The following is a 16,401-nucleotide window of genomic DNA, read 5'->3' on the forward strand; positions in this document are numbered from 1 at the left end:
GCAAGTACACGATAAGATTTATTACTAATCAAAGTAATGCCCATGGCCTTTTCCGCAGTCACTCAAGGTTGGAGCTATTGAAGATTGCAAAGACTAGATTTGCTAGCTATTACATCACCATTAGGCGCCTTTTCAAGGTAAAAGAGGCATTGGCTAGCATAGTATCAAATGACTCATGGCAAGTATTAAAGGATAAGGTTGCAACAACATAAGGTTGCAACAACATCTGACAAGCAAGATTTCAAGAGGTGTAGGACATCGTTCTTAATGCCCAGTTATGGGCAAGTGTGAAGAATGTTTTGTAGTACACCATGCCCATTTATAACACGATAAAATTTGCAAATACAGATGTGTCGGTGATTGGGGATGTGTATGAGCAAAGCATGCTAGTGCAAATCAAAGATATTGTTCAGCCAGAAGATCCCATCTTGTATGATCATATTTACAAACATGTGCTCAAAAGGCACGATAATCTTAATGTTCCACTCCATGCCTTGGTGTATGTCCTTACGCCAAAATACTACTCTCCATCTTCATTGGCCAAACCTACACCTGGGGGTGGGGTTAAGTGGAAACCCCATACAGATCCAGAGGTACAAAATTGGTATATGCTAGCATTAGACAAGCTAATCCCTGACAGGGAGGAATGTGCTAGATTACGTGAAAAATTAAGCAAATACTTTCGTCAAACTAGAGTGTTTGGTTCTTTGCATGCAATCGATGAGAGAGTGTTATAAACATAATTTATGTAAAAATAATAAATATAGATAATAAATAATAAATAATAATCATAATAATATGTAATTAAATAATAATTAGTTAAACAAAGAGGCATGACTCTACAGACATGCCTATTGGTGAAAGGGTACTTACCTGGCTCTATATACAGGACCCTCGATCTCATTGTAATCATCATTCTTATTCATACAATTGCAATATATATTTTTGTACCTCAATGAAGATCTACATATTCACAGTCTTCTAGAGTATTTAACTTGAAGAACGAACCTTGTTCGTTTCATTGGTCTCAAAGCCATTCGATCCTCTAGCAAGCTCAATCGCTGCACAAAAGTCTCATTCTCCGATCCATGCCTTTGGCCATCAACATTCTGTCAACCTTGGTGTCTTATAATTGGAGCGTTCACTACTAGAATTTGGGTTTCTACATATTGCCATTTAGGCCTTTGTCCATTTGATAAGGTTATGTCCTTAGGGACACACCTTATCATTAACTAGTTACTAATTAATCATTATTTATTACTATTATTGTTTTACATTCCTTGTATTATTTTATATATATTTTTATTCATAACATTGTCTTCCTCTTCAAAAATCTTTGTCCTCGAAGCTTATTGATGAAAGGGCTTGATCTCTTTTCGAAAATCTTCTTGTTTTCGAACTTTCATCTTCGTAGATACAAGACGATATGATGCTCTAAGTGATAAACAAAATTGTCGAACTGAGAATGGATCAGACCATCCTTAATTAATCTTGTTGAAAAGTAACTAGGTTTGATCTTCATAATGACATGTGTAATTGTGATTTTATGTAATTGATGAAAAGAAGAAAAATAAAAATATTATCCCAATGTTTGTCTCATGGGTTTCATGAGCAAAGAATTTTATTTTAGTGATGGCTCCCATTGTGAGCCTTTAGGATTGAGTCATCTAATCATAAAAATCTAATTAATCCTATGTCATGTATGAAGGACCCTTCTTGGGCATGTTATAATTTTTGTATGAGTCATTAGATAAGTGTAAACAGCCCTCCAAGACCAAGCCAAGTCACCTCATGCAAGTCGGCTTCAAGATGGATTAAATGATCTCCTCAAGTGACATGTCAGCTCGCACCCAAGTCAAGTTGGCTTATATTGGCGAAAGAAAGAAGGTCAAGTTTGAAGGAAGATCGAAGATATTTCAGGATTGTTTTCTGGGTAAGGTCTGCCACATATGCGAGAAAAGGTAAGAACAGAATTACAAAAGATAGGAATCCAAACTAAGATGTTTATCCTGCATACCAAGTCAATATAGAGCATATTCCTAGTTAAAGCGAAGAAATAAGGGACAGAAATCATCCCTTATCAGTCACACATGCAAGAAAGAGAGAGTCTACTACAGCAAGCCGAAGACTATAGTCAAGGAGACTGAAAAGTTTAGATCTGAGTTAGAGAAGTGAAGGCTAAATTGCAGAAAGTTGACTTGGTCTTGGATAGGTCTTTTTGGTCAAGGGTCTAGATCATGGTCTTGGTATTCCTCAATTGGAGTCTCCATAAGAAGAAGAATTTCTTTGGGTTTTCCTCTCAAAGAGTGTGAGATTTTGGCCCTGGCTGATAGCCTATATTTTTTCTCTTCTCTCTTTATGGTTTATGCATTGGTAGTTGTTTGATGAAGAAGAACACTAACAACCTAATTAAAAGAAGATCATAATCTAAGAAGTAAAAAGTACTCACAAGCAGTTACTAATAGAAGAGAAATCACATAATTTCTATGCCCTAGATTTCTCAACATGGTATCAAAGCGAAGGTGACTAAGTCAAGGAAGGGCATCTTATCAAGGGACATGCAAGGATCAAATCTCGAAGAAGGCATCAAAGCAAAGATCATCTTTAAGACAAGATCTACAAAGGAAGCATTATAACCCTAGATCTTACAAGGAGTATACAAAGAAGTCTTAGGATCATCATCAAGAAAAGATGGCAAAGTTGAAGAGATCTATGAATCAAGGTCCTTACCATTGGAGACATCACCTAGAAGTCATCATCAAAGGATCACTCATGATGAAAACTACCTTCATCAAGGAGAAGTTTTCTACTCTCTATATCATTATCAACGTCAAGAAAACAGTAAGGAAAAAGGAGCATTCTATCAAGTAAGCATATGAACTTATATGAATCTGTCAAAATGTCTTTTTGCAAGGAAAGCAACAAATTGGTTGGGGCTTCAAACTATCTTGCATGGAAGAAAAGGACAGATCTAAATCTCATTGAAAATAAGGTCATGGATCATGTCAAAGGATCTATCACCAAACTAGGAGAAGAAGATGCTTAAGAACTTGCAAAATATATGAAAGGGGAAATTAGGGCTCAAAAGATTCTCGTTGAATCCATCAAGGATCCCCTCATCCCATATGTATCTAAACTCGAAACTTCAAAAGACATCTATAACAAACTGGCAGATTTGTATTGTGTAAGCCTTACTAGAGAAGTCATCTCATTAAGGCAATAACTCTACAAGCTGAAGATGTCTATCGAAGATGGAATAGCCTCATACTTTATGAGGATATCTGAGATCTGGGATCAACTACAAGATTTGGGATCTAATAGTGAAATGACTACAGTTGTATTAAATGCACTATTGGAGGAGTGGGGTAACTTTAAGTATTTATGGGAAGAAAGAAGCTACTCCATTCTAGGATCTATGGTCACTATGCAAGATTGAAGAATCTAGACTACAGGCCAAATCCGATGTGCGAACAAGTGCGCAAAATCAAGCTTATACTGCAATGACAAGAAGAAAGGGACAATTTGGAAAGTTTGGTCCTCAGAAAAAGAAGAAGAACATGCCTAAAATACAATGCTATGGGTGTCAAGAATATGGGCACTATAGGAGATATTGTCCTAAGCTCAAGAAGGACAATAACAAAAGAGGAAGAGAATAAGCCCATATCACCAAGGAAGTGGAGGAAGTTGAAAGGAAGAAATCCAAGAAGGAGGAAGTAACAGATCTCTACTATTGAGATGGTCTTCTCCGCATAAGTTATTTTCAAGTTCCTATGTCTTCTGTTGTAAGATATGGCTATCATGATTCACTAAGTGAAAAAAAAAATGAATATATTCTTATACTCCCAAAATACCTAAGTGGCATAGCAAGGAAGTTATTTAAGGAAGGCTATCGTAACATTATCAAGGAAGACTGAAGGATACATAAGAAATCATAAATCATTTGACGAAATTATTAACAAAGGAAAATGGTGTCTAATCCAGAAACAAGGGAAGGACGATTTTCCTACAATGGTCTTTCAATTATGGATTACAGTTTAATTTCATTAAAAGGATGTATCCAAGGAAAAGAAATCAATATCGCTATCAGCACAAGCAACGAAGAAAATGACATCAATATTAATTTGGCAAATCAATTATTAATTCAAAAGCCAAGCATTGGTGAAAGAATAGATATTTGTGGCAAAAAGGAGTATGAAATTAGTGATTTACAAGTGACAGTAGATCATTATGAGTACATATCTCAATTTCGTGTTGCAACTATGTATAATAGGAAGATTGACATAATTGTCGGTCAACCTTGGTTTAAGGTATTGGGTACGTTCATGTTAAACATAGAGAAACAGTTTTTGATGTTTCCTTATAAGGGAAAGATGGTCACCTTTCGAGACATAACAAGAAATATAGAATCAATAACACCTTCATTAGAAGACTTCAAGGATATTTCAAAATTGAAGCTTCGAGATAATAAGAAAATTATACCAAAGAAGCAGAAAGAGCTTGAAGAAGTCATCTCTAGTAAAAACAAAGAAATTTTGCACCTCAGAGAACACAGTGAAAAACTACTCGAACAAGTCAAGAATGTTAAGGCCATAAAGAAGGAACTCAAGAAGCACTTGTTGGAACAAGAAGAAGAAAATTTATGTTTAAAGAACCTTAATCAAACAGTATTAGAACAAATCAAAAGTTTAAAAGACGACGAGGCTACTAAGAATAAAATCAACAATCCAGAAACCAAAGAGGTTTTACGTCTAAGGAATCATAACCAAAACCTCCTTACACAAATAAAAAAACTTAAACGTGACAAGACGTCACTTAATGACAAGTTAGAACAAATTTAAGAAGTAGTATCAAAGTCTCCAGTCGTTTCAGTCCAAGTAGAAGAAAATGGAATGAATACCAATCTAGTGAATACCACAATGCAAGAAGAAGACACATCAGTTAAAGAAAAAACACACCAAGATGTTGAGACGAAGGAAATTCCAAGTGAAGATTTTGTAACCAATTCAACAACATCGGAACTTGAAGTAAACTAGAATCTAGCCACACACATGATAAGGGATATCAAAAGAGATCTTTATCTACATCCAAATCAAAAGAACAGACATCTCAATCAATTGACGAATATGTATCACTCAGAACATAAACAACAAACTTGTGTTCCGAAGAATACAAAAGTGTGCACAACTCAATTCAATGATAACAATTCATCACAAATTTCTAGTAATCAAAAGATTTCACAAAATATTGATTTAGGATGGTCAGATCCTTCCTTCGTGCGACAATTTTATATTTCACTCCAAGGATCATATCAACTTGTATCGACAAAGATGATTGTCCCGAAACGAGAAGACATTCATAGCAGAAAAAGAGATCAAGTCCTTTCATCAACAAGCTTTGAGGACAAAGCTTTTTGAAGGGGAAGGCAATGTTATGAACATAATTTATGTAAAAATAATAAAAATAGATAATAAATAATAATCATAATAATATGTAATTAAATAATAATTAGTTAAACAAAGAGGCATGTCTGTTGCTTGTGACAGGGTACTTACCTGACAATATATACAGGACCCTTGCTCATTGTAATCATCATTCTTATTCATACAATTGTAATATATATTCTTGTACCTCAATGGAGATCTACATATTCCAAGTTTCCTGGAGTATTTAACTTGAAGAACGAGCCTTGTTCATTTCAGAGAGATGGATTGGACCCTGTTGAGTGGCGAAACATGTATGGCTCTAGGGGACCTTTGGCAAAATTGGCAATTAAAGTGCTTTGAAAGGTGGTTAATACTTCTTCTGCAAGGAGGTGTTCGAGCACCTATAGCTTCATCCACAATGTAAAAAAAAAAAAAAATTGCCTCAATGAAAACTGACCAGAAAGTTTAGTTTAAGTACACTACAACTTGAAGTTGTTGACACACTATTGTGAGTGGGTTCGATTTGATAGAGCATATATGACTTGGGACAACAACCCAGAGGAGGAAACTTTGGAGATGGAGCCTTACATTTAGAACAATTGGAAGCACAACTTTTGGACGATGAGGATGAAGTAGCATCAACAGCCATGCCATCCCCACTATCCACTAGCAATGCTCAAGTTGCACCAGCTTTGTTGCCACCTCCATCTGCAGCATTGTGTGGAGGTCATGTGACTTCTGGTTTTGGACGTGATCGCCCGACTATGCGGGAGGAGACTCCCATTGCTCATAGATCACGAGAAAAGAAATTAGAAGTTTCTCGTGGCAAGAAGAAATTTTAGTAGATGGCATATTTACTTGTCTTTCTAGTTTCTAGTACTTTTTATAACTATTGACTCTTTCATATTTATTATGGTATTTTTGTAAACATTATATGACAATTTAAGTTTGAAGTTTGAAGTTGGCAATTATAACTCATTGGTAATGAATTATGAATATGATGCTTCGTGAAACGTTTCATTTCATGTTTGATATTCTTTGTTATAGTTTGGTAATGGTTACAAGTACAACTTTAATGATGACGAATGTTATATATTGAACTTTGAAACTTTAAAATTGATGAGAATCGAGATGTTGCAACTTGTGGACCTGTGGTTGATGAAGATAATAACTACTAGATGATTGATGTTATATGGTTTAATCCATGTTTTTATGCTTTTTATAGCTAATTCATCATTCTACATGCTTTTGTTGACATATATTATATAAAAAATGCTCCTGACCCAGAAGCTTCTGAAAATTGTGGCTCCTGCTCCCACTTCCAAGCAGCCTTGTTTTAACCCATTAAACTAGAGACAACACTGAAAAATTGTAAATATAGTAAATCCAATTGGTAGAAAATACAGTCCTCACATTCTATCTTGAACCAAACCCTGTAAAAGGGGAAGGACAGTTTCCATCCTTAAACAATTGCATTATGAAAGTGACTTGCTAATACACTCTTTACAAGGTAAACCCTAAAATGAGTAGCAGAGTTTGCAAGACAGAAGACAAAGCTACTAACCTTTTAAGGCGAACATTGATAAAAAGTCGCCGTGCAGCAGCCCTTGTAAACATTTTGAAGCCACACTATAACAGAATATGATTAGTTAACTACTTATTGAACTCTTGTGTTCATAAATACAAAATATTAACATTTCCACTGGCATTTCTCTGCAAGTTCCACTAGTTTGTCTCTATCCATGTACTCAACCAATTATACAGGGTGTACAAGACATCTAACTTCAATACATAGCACAGACCTGAGTATCTTTAACTCTTGAACCAGCAACAAGGATCACGCACAAATGGAATCCTTTCATTAAAAGATTGCGATACCACTTACGCTGAAAAATGCACAGGTATAGAAAACAATGAGTAGAGATGCTTCAGCCAAAAACATAACAAAAAAACACTTAAGAGTAGCATTCATACTGTTGCTAAAGCATGCTTCTCAAGATGGGCCCGTGACCCAAAAGCAGCAACTGGGATGTCACCAATATTTGTAATCGTCTCACTGCTTATACTGCTTTTCCTAGTGAGCTCTTTTTTAACAAATTCTTTAATCTGAAATAAAAAAAACAACTTGACACTCAATATCAAGTATCTGCTATTTAGCCACTCAGACTCATGATAATAAAATTCAGAGCCCCTAATTTTGGAAGAATCATAATGATCGATCAAAACAATAAAAAATATGAGAACCTGCAAAAGTGTATAATGGAGAGACCAACCTGAAATTCTAGCTTTTCCAGATCAGTTATTTTTGTAGCCCCATCGGCATCCAACATTAACAGAAGCTCACCACGAGAATGGAGCATTCCCTGCTCTTGTAGAATGCTTTCAGATGGCAAAAAGCTCTCAATCAATAATTTACCAGAATGCATAACAAGAAGGACCAGTAATAAATGCATGCCCAAGGTAGGCTTTATTTTTTAAGTTCCAATCATCCCAGAAAGAAAATGCAGAAAGGAGACCAGAGAAACTCTAAGCAATAATAATTATCTCTACAAATTGCAATAAACCTTACACAATTACAGCATAAATAATAATTTACTCAGAAAATGAAACAGTTTCAGATGTCACAAATGATCTCTTGGTATTAGTACGACCTTTGACAGTCTGCCTTTCTTTCAGAAGGAAGAATCATGGGTAGTGGAAAAATCACCTTTCTAACAGCTGCTCCCTTGCCATAATTTGCTCCCAGACGAATGACTCGTACATTATCTACCGAGAATTTTTTTACATGATCAAAAGCAACCTTTGCTGTACCATCAGTACTCCCATCATCAACGATCACCACCTTCTCTCAAAAGGATGCATAAATACATATTAGAAAATTAGATTTACTACTGTCTTCAACAACACATGAAAATAGAACTATTTTACTAAAACACTAATAAAATTGAAAATAAATTGCTTATAAAGTGTTAAATAGCTAAAACATAAGGGTTGCTGTATCCACAAACATGCAGCACTAAATATTAAGCTCTCTATGTCATTTTCGAGAAAATGAAGCAATGCACAAAACTCTCATGGACAAACTACAGTTCAGGTAACAAAATCCAACCGACAAAGAATAATTTAAAATATGTGAATTTTAGCTTTCTTTTAGAAATCATTCCATACAAAATTGGAAGTAGGGCTGCCAATGTAGAAATGCACAACAAGCAAGAAAAAAAGGAAAGATTGAGGGATTAATTTTCTCCATGATGGGAATTCAACTCTAGAGCTAAGAGGACCAAAGGTGAATTTCTGCCTGAATTTACATTGTACACTCACAGCAAGATCAAAGTGCTTATAGCTCGTTATCAGCAAAACCTTTGGAGTTTGTTTCAATATGACAAATACACAATAATTTGAACAACAACAGTTCCTTTTCTCAGATAGAATGGTGTGGAATAGAATATGATAATAAGCAATAATATTGAACAGTATTATTAGCTACAGTGGAAATCCATTGTTCCACTTATGGTAGTTTCTATTGGCGGTTTCTATATTAGAGCAATGCCGATCACATGGGATATTATGGGCCACTAGAGGAATATCCCACATGAGGTAGATGGCTGGAGCAAGCTCGATTAACCTACAACTATATGGGGTTTCTTTCCATGGTTGGCAACATTGCATAGAATTTTGCATTGCAACCTGGTCTAGAAATGCATAATGTGTCCTGTGTTTCTATTTTGGACTCATCATAGATTTGAGATCCATCTGGAGTCAAAGGGTGAGATCCAAACAAAAATAATTTCGAAAAGGGCCAATGATGTTACACAACTCAACCATCGTATGGTCAGTGCTTTAATTCAGAAACAAAACAAAAATTGTATTAATGTCCACAAAATAAACAGGTCAAAGGGGCTAGAAAGTACACCAAGCATTCAGAGCCCGAAAAGCGGAGAGCAAGAAGCATACCCTAAAGGAGACAAAAATGAGTACAACATGGCAACATGAAATGACATAGGGTTACACCAAGAAGGTGAACCCTATAAAGTGAACATCATCCAGCAAGGAGATGCAGTCTTAAGAATAAGGTGCAGCAGCCCAGTGGAAGGGGGAAACAAACTCTGCTCATCATCTAAAGCAATGGCGCATCAGTCAGCAGCAAGGTCCATCTGGAGTCAAAGGGCGAGAACCAAACAAAAATAGTTTCCAAAAGGACCCATGATGTTACACAACTAAGCCATCGTGGCCAGTGGCTTTAATTCAGAAACAAAACAAAAATTATATTAATGTCCACAAAATAAACAGGTCAAAGGGAGTAGAAAGTACACCAAGCATTCGGAGCCCAAAAAGAGGAGTGCAAGAAGCATACCCTAAAGGAGACAAAAATTATTAAAACATGGCAACATGAAATGACATAGGGTTACACCAAGGTGAACCCTCTAAACTTTAAAATGAACATCATCCAGCAAGGAGATGCAGTCCTAGGAATAAGGTGCAGCAGCCCCAGTGGAAGGGAGAAGCCAACCCTGGTCATCATCTAAAGCATTGTTGCATCGGTCAACAGCAAGTGCCAGGCAAATAATCTCCTCTGGTGTAAAATTCCCTTCCTGAAATTTCTAGTAAAACCCACAAAAAATTTTGAGTTTATAAATTCTGGTTCACTGTGATATTTTTACAAATAGTTTGTATGCAGAGTACTGTAGGTGACTCGGGTTTATCTTCAATTTAACATGTACAGTGTACATGCATGCCAACTAAAACTTCAAGAAAACATGAACAAGGCTACATTATTTTGCTAACAATACTTCTGACCAGCCAATACCTACTTTGCATTGCAATGAAAGGTACACATACCACTGATAATGCAAGCTCCAGTCAATAAATGATAAATAATCTGAGATATACCTGTGAGCAGAGAAAGAGGGATGACTGTGTGAAGTAAAAATATCAGCAGTGCAAGACACCATTTAATATTTATATTTTTCATCTTCCAATACCCAAGTGCAGCCAGCAAATGATACAAAAGTTCAGCAATACGTTTTCCAGAAGAGATTAGTCCAGCAATGAGGAACTTTTGGTCCATGTAGCCAGTCCAATGTCTGAACAGTCAATATAACTTCAGCCCCTGAACTCTGGTCCCTTCAGCTCACGTTCAGCATACTAGGACGGCCTTGGCTCTTGGAAAATACTGGAATCAACCCCATTCTTTGACACACAACACTCAGCCATAATAATTGTATGTGGCCAGTATAAAGTAATAAGTTCAGCCTTCAATGTGGTAGACTCAACCAACAAAATGAAGAGAAACTCGTCCTATTTCCCACAGTGATGAGCTTGACCCAATAGCTAGCAAACATAGCCAAAACTACAGCAACTCAGCCTCTTTAAACAGATAAGCTCAACCTCAACTATGCACAGAACTTCGACCCTCCACCACAAGAAAAACTCAGTCCCTTTCCTTGAGAGATTCTACGCAGCTATGAAGAAACTCGGCCAGCAGTAGGAATGCAAGGAAATCAGCCTCAAGTTTTACCCATAAGCTCAGCTACTCATCCCACCAGATTAGCTTTGAAGCTCAGCCTGTTAAGAGATATGGAAAACTCAATATTAAAAAATAAAATCAATTGATAACACCTTTTACCTTCACTATCCTCTGCAAATCTTATTTTCCTTTGAAATGCAATGGCAAAATCTGAGTGATTCCACTCTCTAAACCAACTAGGGTGTATAGTTTCAACGCTGAAGCTAGCAATGGCAATTAGGGTTTCCCAAACCTTAAGCTTCTCTCCAAAAACTTATTTTCTCAAAATGTCAGTGATAGAATGAAGAGAAACTCCTCACTTTTCTCCTTTTATAATTTAGTGGTCACTTTTACTGCCATTTTACATTTTAATTTTATAAAGTCACTTTAGGAACTTTTCACTTTATAAAATGAAAGTGACTTTTCATTAACCTAAGATATGTCTCCCTTATTCACCCCTTAAGCATTTATAATGTTTTTTCGTGCCTTAGCCAATGAAGACCTTGATTTGTCTTTCTCTCAATATGAGTGCGAGCTCATGAGATAGACTACAGTTAGGATGAGTTTACTTCTAGTTTACTGGGATGATCATCAAGATAGCATGTGTAGAGTTGGAGCTTCATTTAATTGGAATCTTCATCAGTTTGATTACAAAACAAGGTGGCAATTACAAGTTCAGCTAGAGCAAGTTAGTCTTCAATCTTGATTGAAGGAAGAATGAGTTAAGACTCCAAGTGTCGATGGAGAGAGAGAGTATCACTCTCAGTTAACTTGCTAATCAAAACTCAGGCTTCTAAATTGAGCTAAGCCACTTGCATGCACGAATTGGATGTATAAAGAGGAGGACGAAGGCACATGAATTCACAAGTGTGTTCACGAGTTTGTGAGATCTTCTTTAATTGTGGAGAGCATAAAATTGAGTGTATCCTAAGAAATAGGAAATCACAAGTGCACAAGGATTTAGGAGATTGTGTGTGTGTAGATTTGACGAAGCTTGTGTCTTAAGAAATAGGAGGATCACAAGTGCACAAGCGAATAGGAGGATTTATGCTACAAAATATGAGCCAAGCTTGCGCTAAGAAATAGGAGGATTTGCATAAGGATTTAGTAGGCTTCTAGTGGGCAAAAATCAAGGAGCAGGAATAAGGAATTGCAAGGGAAAGTCAAGGTATTCAACAAGGGAACAGTTGCGAGTAAGAGGGTTGAGATCAAGCAGTGATCAAGGCAAGGCCAAGATCAATTGTATCAGTTGAAATTAGTGAGAAGCAACGAAGTGATTTCTCAAAGATAGATTGCATTGTAATTGATCCAATTGCTCAAGAACAATCAATAAAATACCACAACAAAGAAAGCAGGTTTTCCCTTTTGGGTTCTTGGGTACACAAGCGTGCCAATTTGTGGTCATGTGCTTTTATCTCTCGCTTATTTTCCATTGCTTATAATTTGTTAATAAACTCCGTATCTTGGTGAAAGTAAATTTGGTTTTAGTTTTTACTTGCCTTGTTTTCAGTTATTCATCTAAGTTGTTGAAGAGTTTCAAGAAAAAATTAACGAGGAACTTAATTAGGCTAGTGCAACCTCGTCTTATGTCTCCTAAACAGTTGGGGACATTACACTCCTCCCCACCCAAGATTGCTTTCCCTCAAGCAAATTTAGTCCTGGATGTTTGGGCACATGTTCACCTTCCCAAGTGGCATCCTCCATAGGTAAATCCTTCCACTTCACCAAGTATTCCTTCAAATTTCTATTCCTCAACTTTCGCTCCCTTGTCTCTACAATCTCCTATAGGACAAGAATTAGCTCTCCTTCCTCATGCAACAGAGCGAGCTCAGTGATGGTACTCAGAGGAATGTTTTGATACCAATGTAACGAACAAAGTTCTTATGCTCGGAGAAATGCTTTGATACTAATGTAACAAACAAAGTTCTTATATGCAACAATAATCTTCAGAATACTTCGAAAACAAAGACATCCATGGTAGGGCAATAATTGTGTATTGAATATTGTATAAAAGAATTAATGTGAGATTACAATGAGGGTGAGGGCCTGCTTATATACCCTAGGTAGGTACCTCTTCACTAACGGTTATGTCCTTAGGGACACACCTTATCATTAACTAGTTACTAATTAATCATTATTTATCACTATTATTGTTTTACATTATTTGTATTATTTTATATATATTTGTATTCATAACATTGTCTTCCTCTTCAAAAAGCTTTGTCCTCAAAGCTTACTGATGAAAGGGCTTGATCTCTTTTCAAAAATCTTCTTGTTTTCGAACTTTCATCTTCGTAGATACAAGATGATATGATGCTCTAAGTGATAAACAAAATTGTCGGACTGAGAATGGATCAGACCATCCTAAGTTAATCTTGTTGAAAAGTAACTAGGTTTGATCTTCATAATGACATGTGTAATTGTGATTCTATGTAATTGATGAAAAGAAGAAAAATAAATTATTATTGTAATACTTGTCTCATGGGTTTCATGAGCAAGGAATTTTATTTTAGTGATGGCTCCCATTGTGGGCCTTTAGGATTAAGATATCTAGTCATAAAAATCTAAATGAGTCTATGTCATGTCTGAAGGACCCTTCTTGGGCATGTTATAATTTGTATGAGTCAATAGATAAGTGTAAATAGCCCTCCAAGGCCAAGCCAAGTCTCCTCATGCAAGTCAGCTTCAAGATGAATTAAATGATCTCCTCAAGTGACATGTCCGCTCACACCGAAGTCAAGTCGGCTTATATTGACCGGAAACAACTATAAATAGGTAGCTCGACTGTCATTTCAAAGCAAGATTTCGTTGAAGATTTCGAGAAGGCAACACCAAAAAAGGTGTGAAAGAGTTCAATCTAAGGGTAAATCACGGCCCTACATCCCAGTGAAGGAAAAAAGATCGAGTTTGAAGGAAGATCGAAGATATTTCAAAATTGTTTTCTGGGTAAGGTCAGCCACATATGCGAGGAAAGGTAAGAACAGAATTACAAAAGATAGGAATCCAAATTAAGATGTTTATGTTGCATACCGAGTCAATATAGAGCATCTTCCTAGTTAAAGTGAAGAAATAAGGGATAGAACTCATCCCTTATTAGTCACACGTGCAAGAAAGAGAGAGTCTACTACAACAAGCTAAAGACTACAGTCAAGGAGACCGAAAAGTTCAGATCTGAGTTAGAGAAGTGAAGGCTAAATTGCAGAAAGTTGACTTGGTCTTGGAGAGGTCATTTTGGTCAGGGGTCTAGGTCATGGTCTTGGTATTCGTCAATTGCAGTCTCTATAAAAGAATTTGTTTGGGTTTTCCTCTAAAAGAGTGAGAGGTTTTGGCCCTGGTTGATAGCCTATATTTTGTGTCTCTTGTCTCTTTATGGTTTATGCATTGGTAGTTGTTTGATGAAGAAGAACACTAATAACCTAAGTAAAAGAAGATCCTAATCTAAAAAGTGAAAAGCACTCACAAGCAGTTACTAAAAGAAGAGAAATCATATAATTGATATGCCCTAGATTTCTCAACATGGTATCAGAGCAAAGGTGACCAAGTCAAGGAAGGGCATCTTATTAAGAGACACTCAAGGATCAAATCTCAAGGAAGGCATCAAAGCAAAGATCATCTTTAAGACAAGATCTACAAAGGAAGCATTATAACCCTAGATCGAAGAAGGAGTCTACAAAGAAGTCTTGGGATCACCATCGAGAAAATAAGGCCAAGTTGAAGAGATCTAGGAATCAAGGTCCTTACCATTAGAGACATCACCCAGAAGTCATCATCAAAGGATCACTCATGAAGAATGTTGAATATTCTAAGTCTATCTGTTAGAAAATTAATCGGTATTTTGTTGGTTTATTTCTTCTACTTGTTTAAATTCGAACAAGTTATTTAATACATTTAAATACCGAAATAAACACAATACAATCACAACATCTACAGATCATCAACTGAAAGAAAACAAGCACACAAGTGACACCGTTAGTTTTGGACAAATGTCCCTGAAAAAACCCAATGCAGGAAAACCGGTGCAACTATTCAAAGGGTTATATTATTATGCAGTCTATCTAAGTACCACTAGGTGCCTAACTGGCTCACCCGACAAAGAAAGATACAAAGTAGCAATACCTCTAAATTCGGAAACAGGTATTCAGAAAACTTGTCCCATGAAACCCTCTCCGGCACAATTGAAGCTCAGTGTTGGCCCTTCTGGCCTCTGCGTCAGCCTCCTGCTGACCTGCGTCAACCCCAGGACCCTCTGTGTCAACCCTCTGAGGCACTAGGCAACCTCTAGGAGCCTCTGCATCACTCCAACAGCCTCTGCGTGGATGACGCAGTCCCTCTGGCCTCTGCGTTGTCTCTTCTTGGCTCTGCGTAGCTTGGACTGGCTACTGCTCTTGCTCTCTCTGCTTCTGCGTTGGTGTCTCAGTATTGTCTCTGCCTCATACTCATTGCCCCTCACTGTTGATCACTGATTCAACTTTGCTTACAACCCCGCTCTAGCAAAACGAATGACTGATCACTCTGGTGTGTTCTCCAATGGTCCTCTTATACTTTTCTCGTTGGTCCTTCAACAGTCGAGATTAAATCTCTAATCAATGGCTGAGATTAGATTTGGCTTGATTCATGACTTTTGGAACCTTCTAACCCAGTTTTATATTAATACCCATTAATATTTTATTTTTCCTAAGTTTAGACTTAGGAACTCCATTAAAAATATTAATTATTTTAATATCTCCCAAACCAGGTACAATTTGTCCAAACCATTTCTAGGTCTTGGAGATTTCATGTGCTTTAACTTCTCCACCAATTTTTATGGCCAGAGAACATCTGATGCTACCCCAAATCAACACTCCCTCTTAGCGAGGATTGTGCTCTTGTAATACTCCATACTGAGCATCACACTGATTATCCAACATCCTTTGCACTGCTGCACCCTGTACTGCTGCCCATGGCCCTGCCACTGCCACTGCTGCACCCTGTACTGCTGCCCATGGCCCTGCCACTGCCACTGCTGCACCCTGTACTGCTGCCCATGGCCCTGCCACTGCCACTGCTGCACCCTGTACTGCTGCCCATGGCCCTGCCACTGCCACTGCTGCACCCTGTACTGCTGCCCATGGCCCTGCCACTGCCACTGTTGCATTCGTACAACAGCTCCCTCTGCATCCGTGTTGCTACTGGTCCATCCGCCTCGCACTACATCTACATTGCATCCCCCACTCATCATGTTGCATCATGCTACCACATACTGCTACTGCACTGCAACTTAGTTACTAAGAAGTAAGTAACTGATCCACCCAACTACTGACATCCCTGTCAGGCTAGAAACACTCCCGATGTTGAAGCCCTCCCTATCGCTAACAAGTGCTCCCTCTATTGACCTTTGCGCTGATGCAACAACTCCCTGCATCTCGCACCGTTGCACACCTCTATATGCCATCTTGCACTGGTGCAACACTCCCGTGCCTCTCGCACTGTTGC

At 37.4% G+C, this 16,401-nt stretch overlaps 1 protein-coding gene across 1 annotated transcript in view; it reads right to left on the reverse strand.

The window, feature by feature from the left end:
• Positions 1-16,401, reverse strand: part of LOC149152751 (Nucleotide-diphospho-sugar transferases superfamily protein) — a 266,661-nt gene that overhangs the window by 97,605 nt on the left and 152,655 nt on the right. Inside the window, exons 6-10 of the mRNA XM_089438192.1 lie at positions 8,131-8,265; positions 7,697-7,786; positions 7,398-7,529; positions 7,226-7,309; positions 6,988-7,052 (exon numbers count right to left, since the gene is read on the reverse strand). Coding sequence (XP_089294318.1) covers positions 6,988-7,052; positions 7,226-7,309; positions 7,398-7,529; positions 7,697-7,786; positions 8,131-8,265 — 506 coding nt within the window. The remainder of the gene's footprint in view (positions 1-6,987; positions 7,053-7,225; positions 7,310-7,397; positions 7,530-7,696; positions 7,787-8,130; positions 8,266-16,401) is intronic.

This window comes from Pinus tabuliformis, chromosome 9 (assembly GCF_031772625.1).
Source record: "Pinus tabuliformis cultivar Carrire ecotype Pingquan chromosome 9, CPIR1, whole genome shotgun sequence".
Lineage (NCBI taxonomy): Eukaryota > Viridiplantae > Streptophyta > Pinopsida > Pinales > Pinaceae > Pinus > Pinus tabuliformis.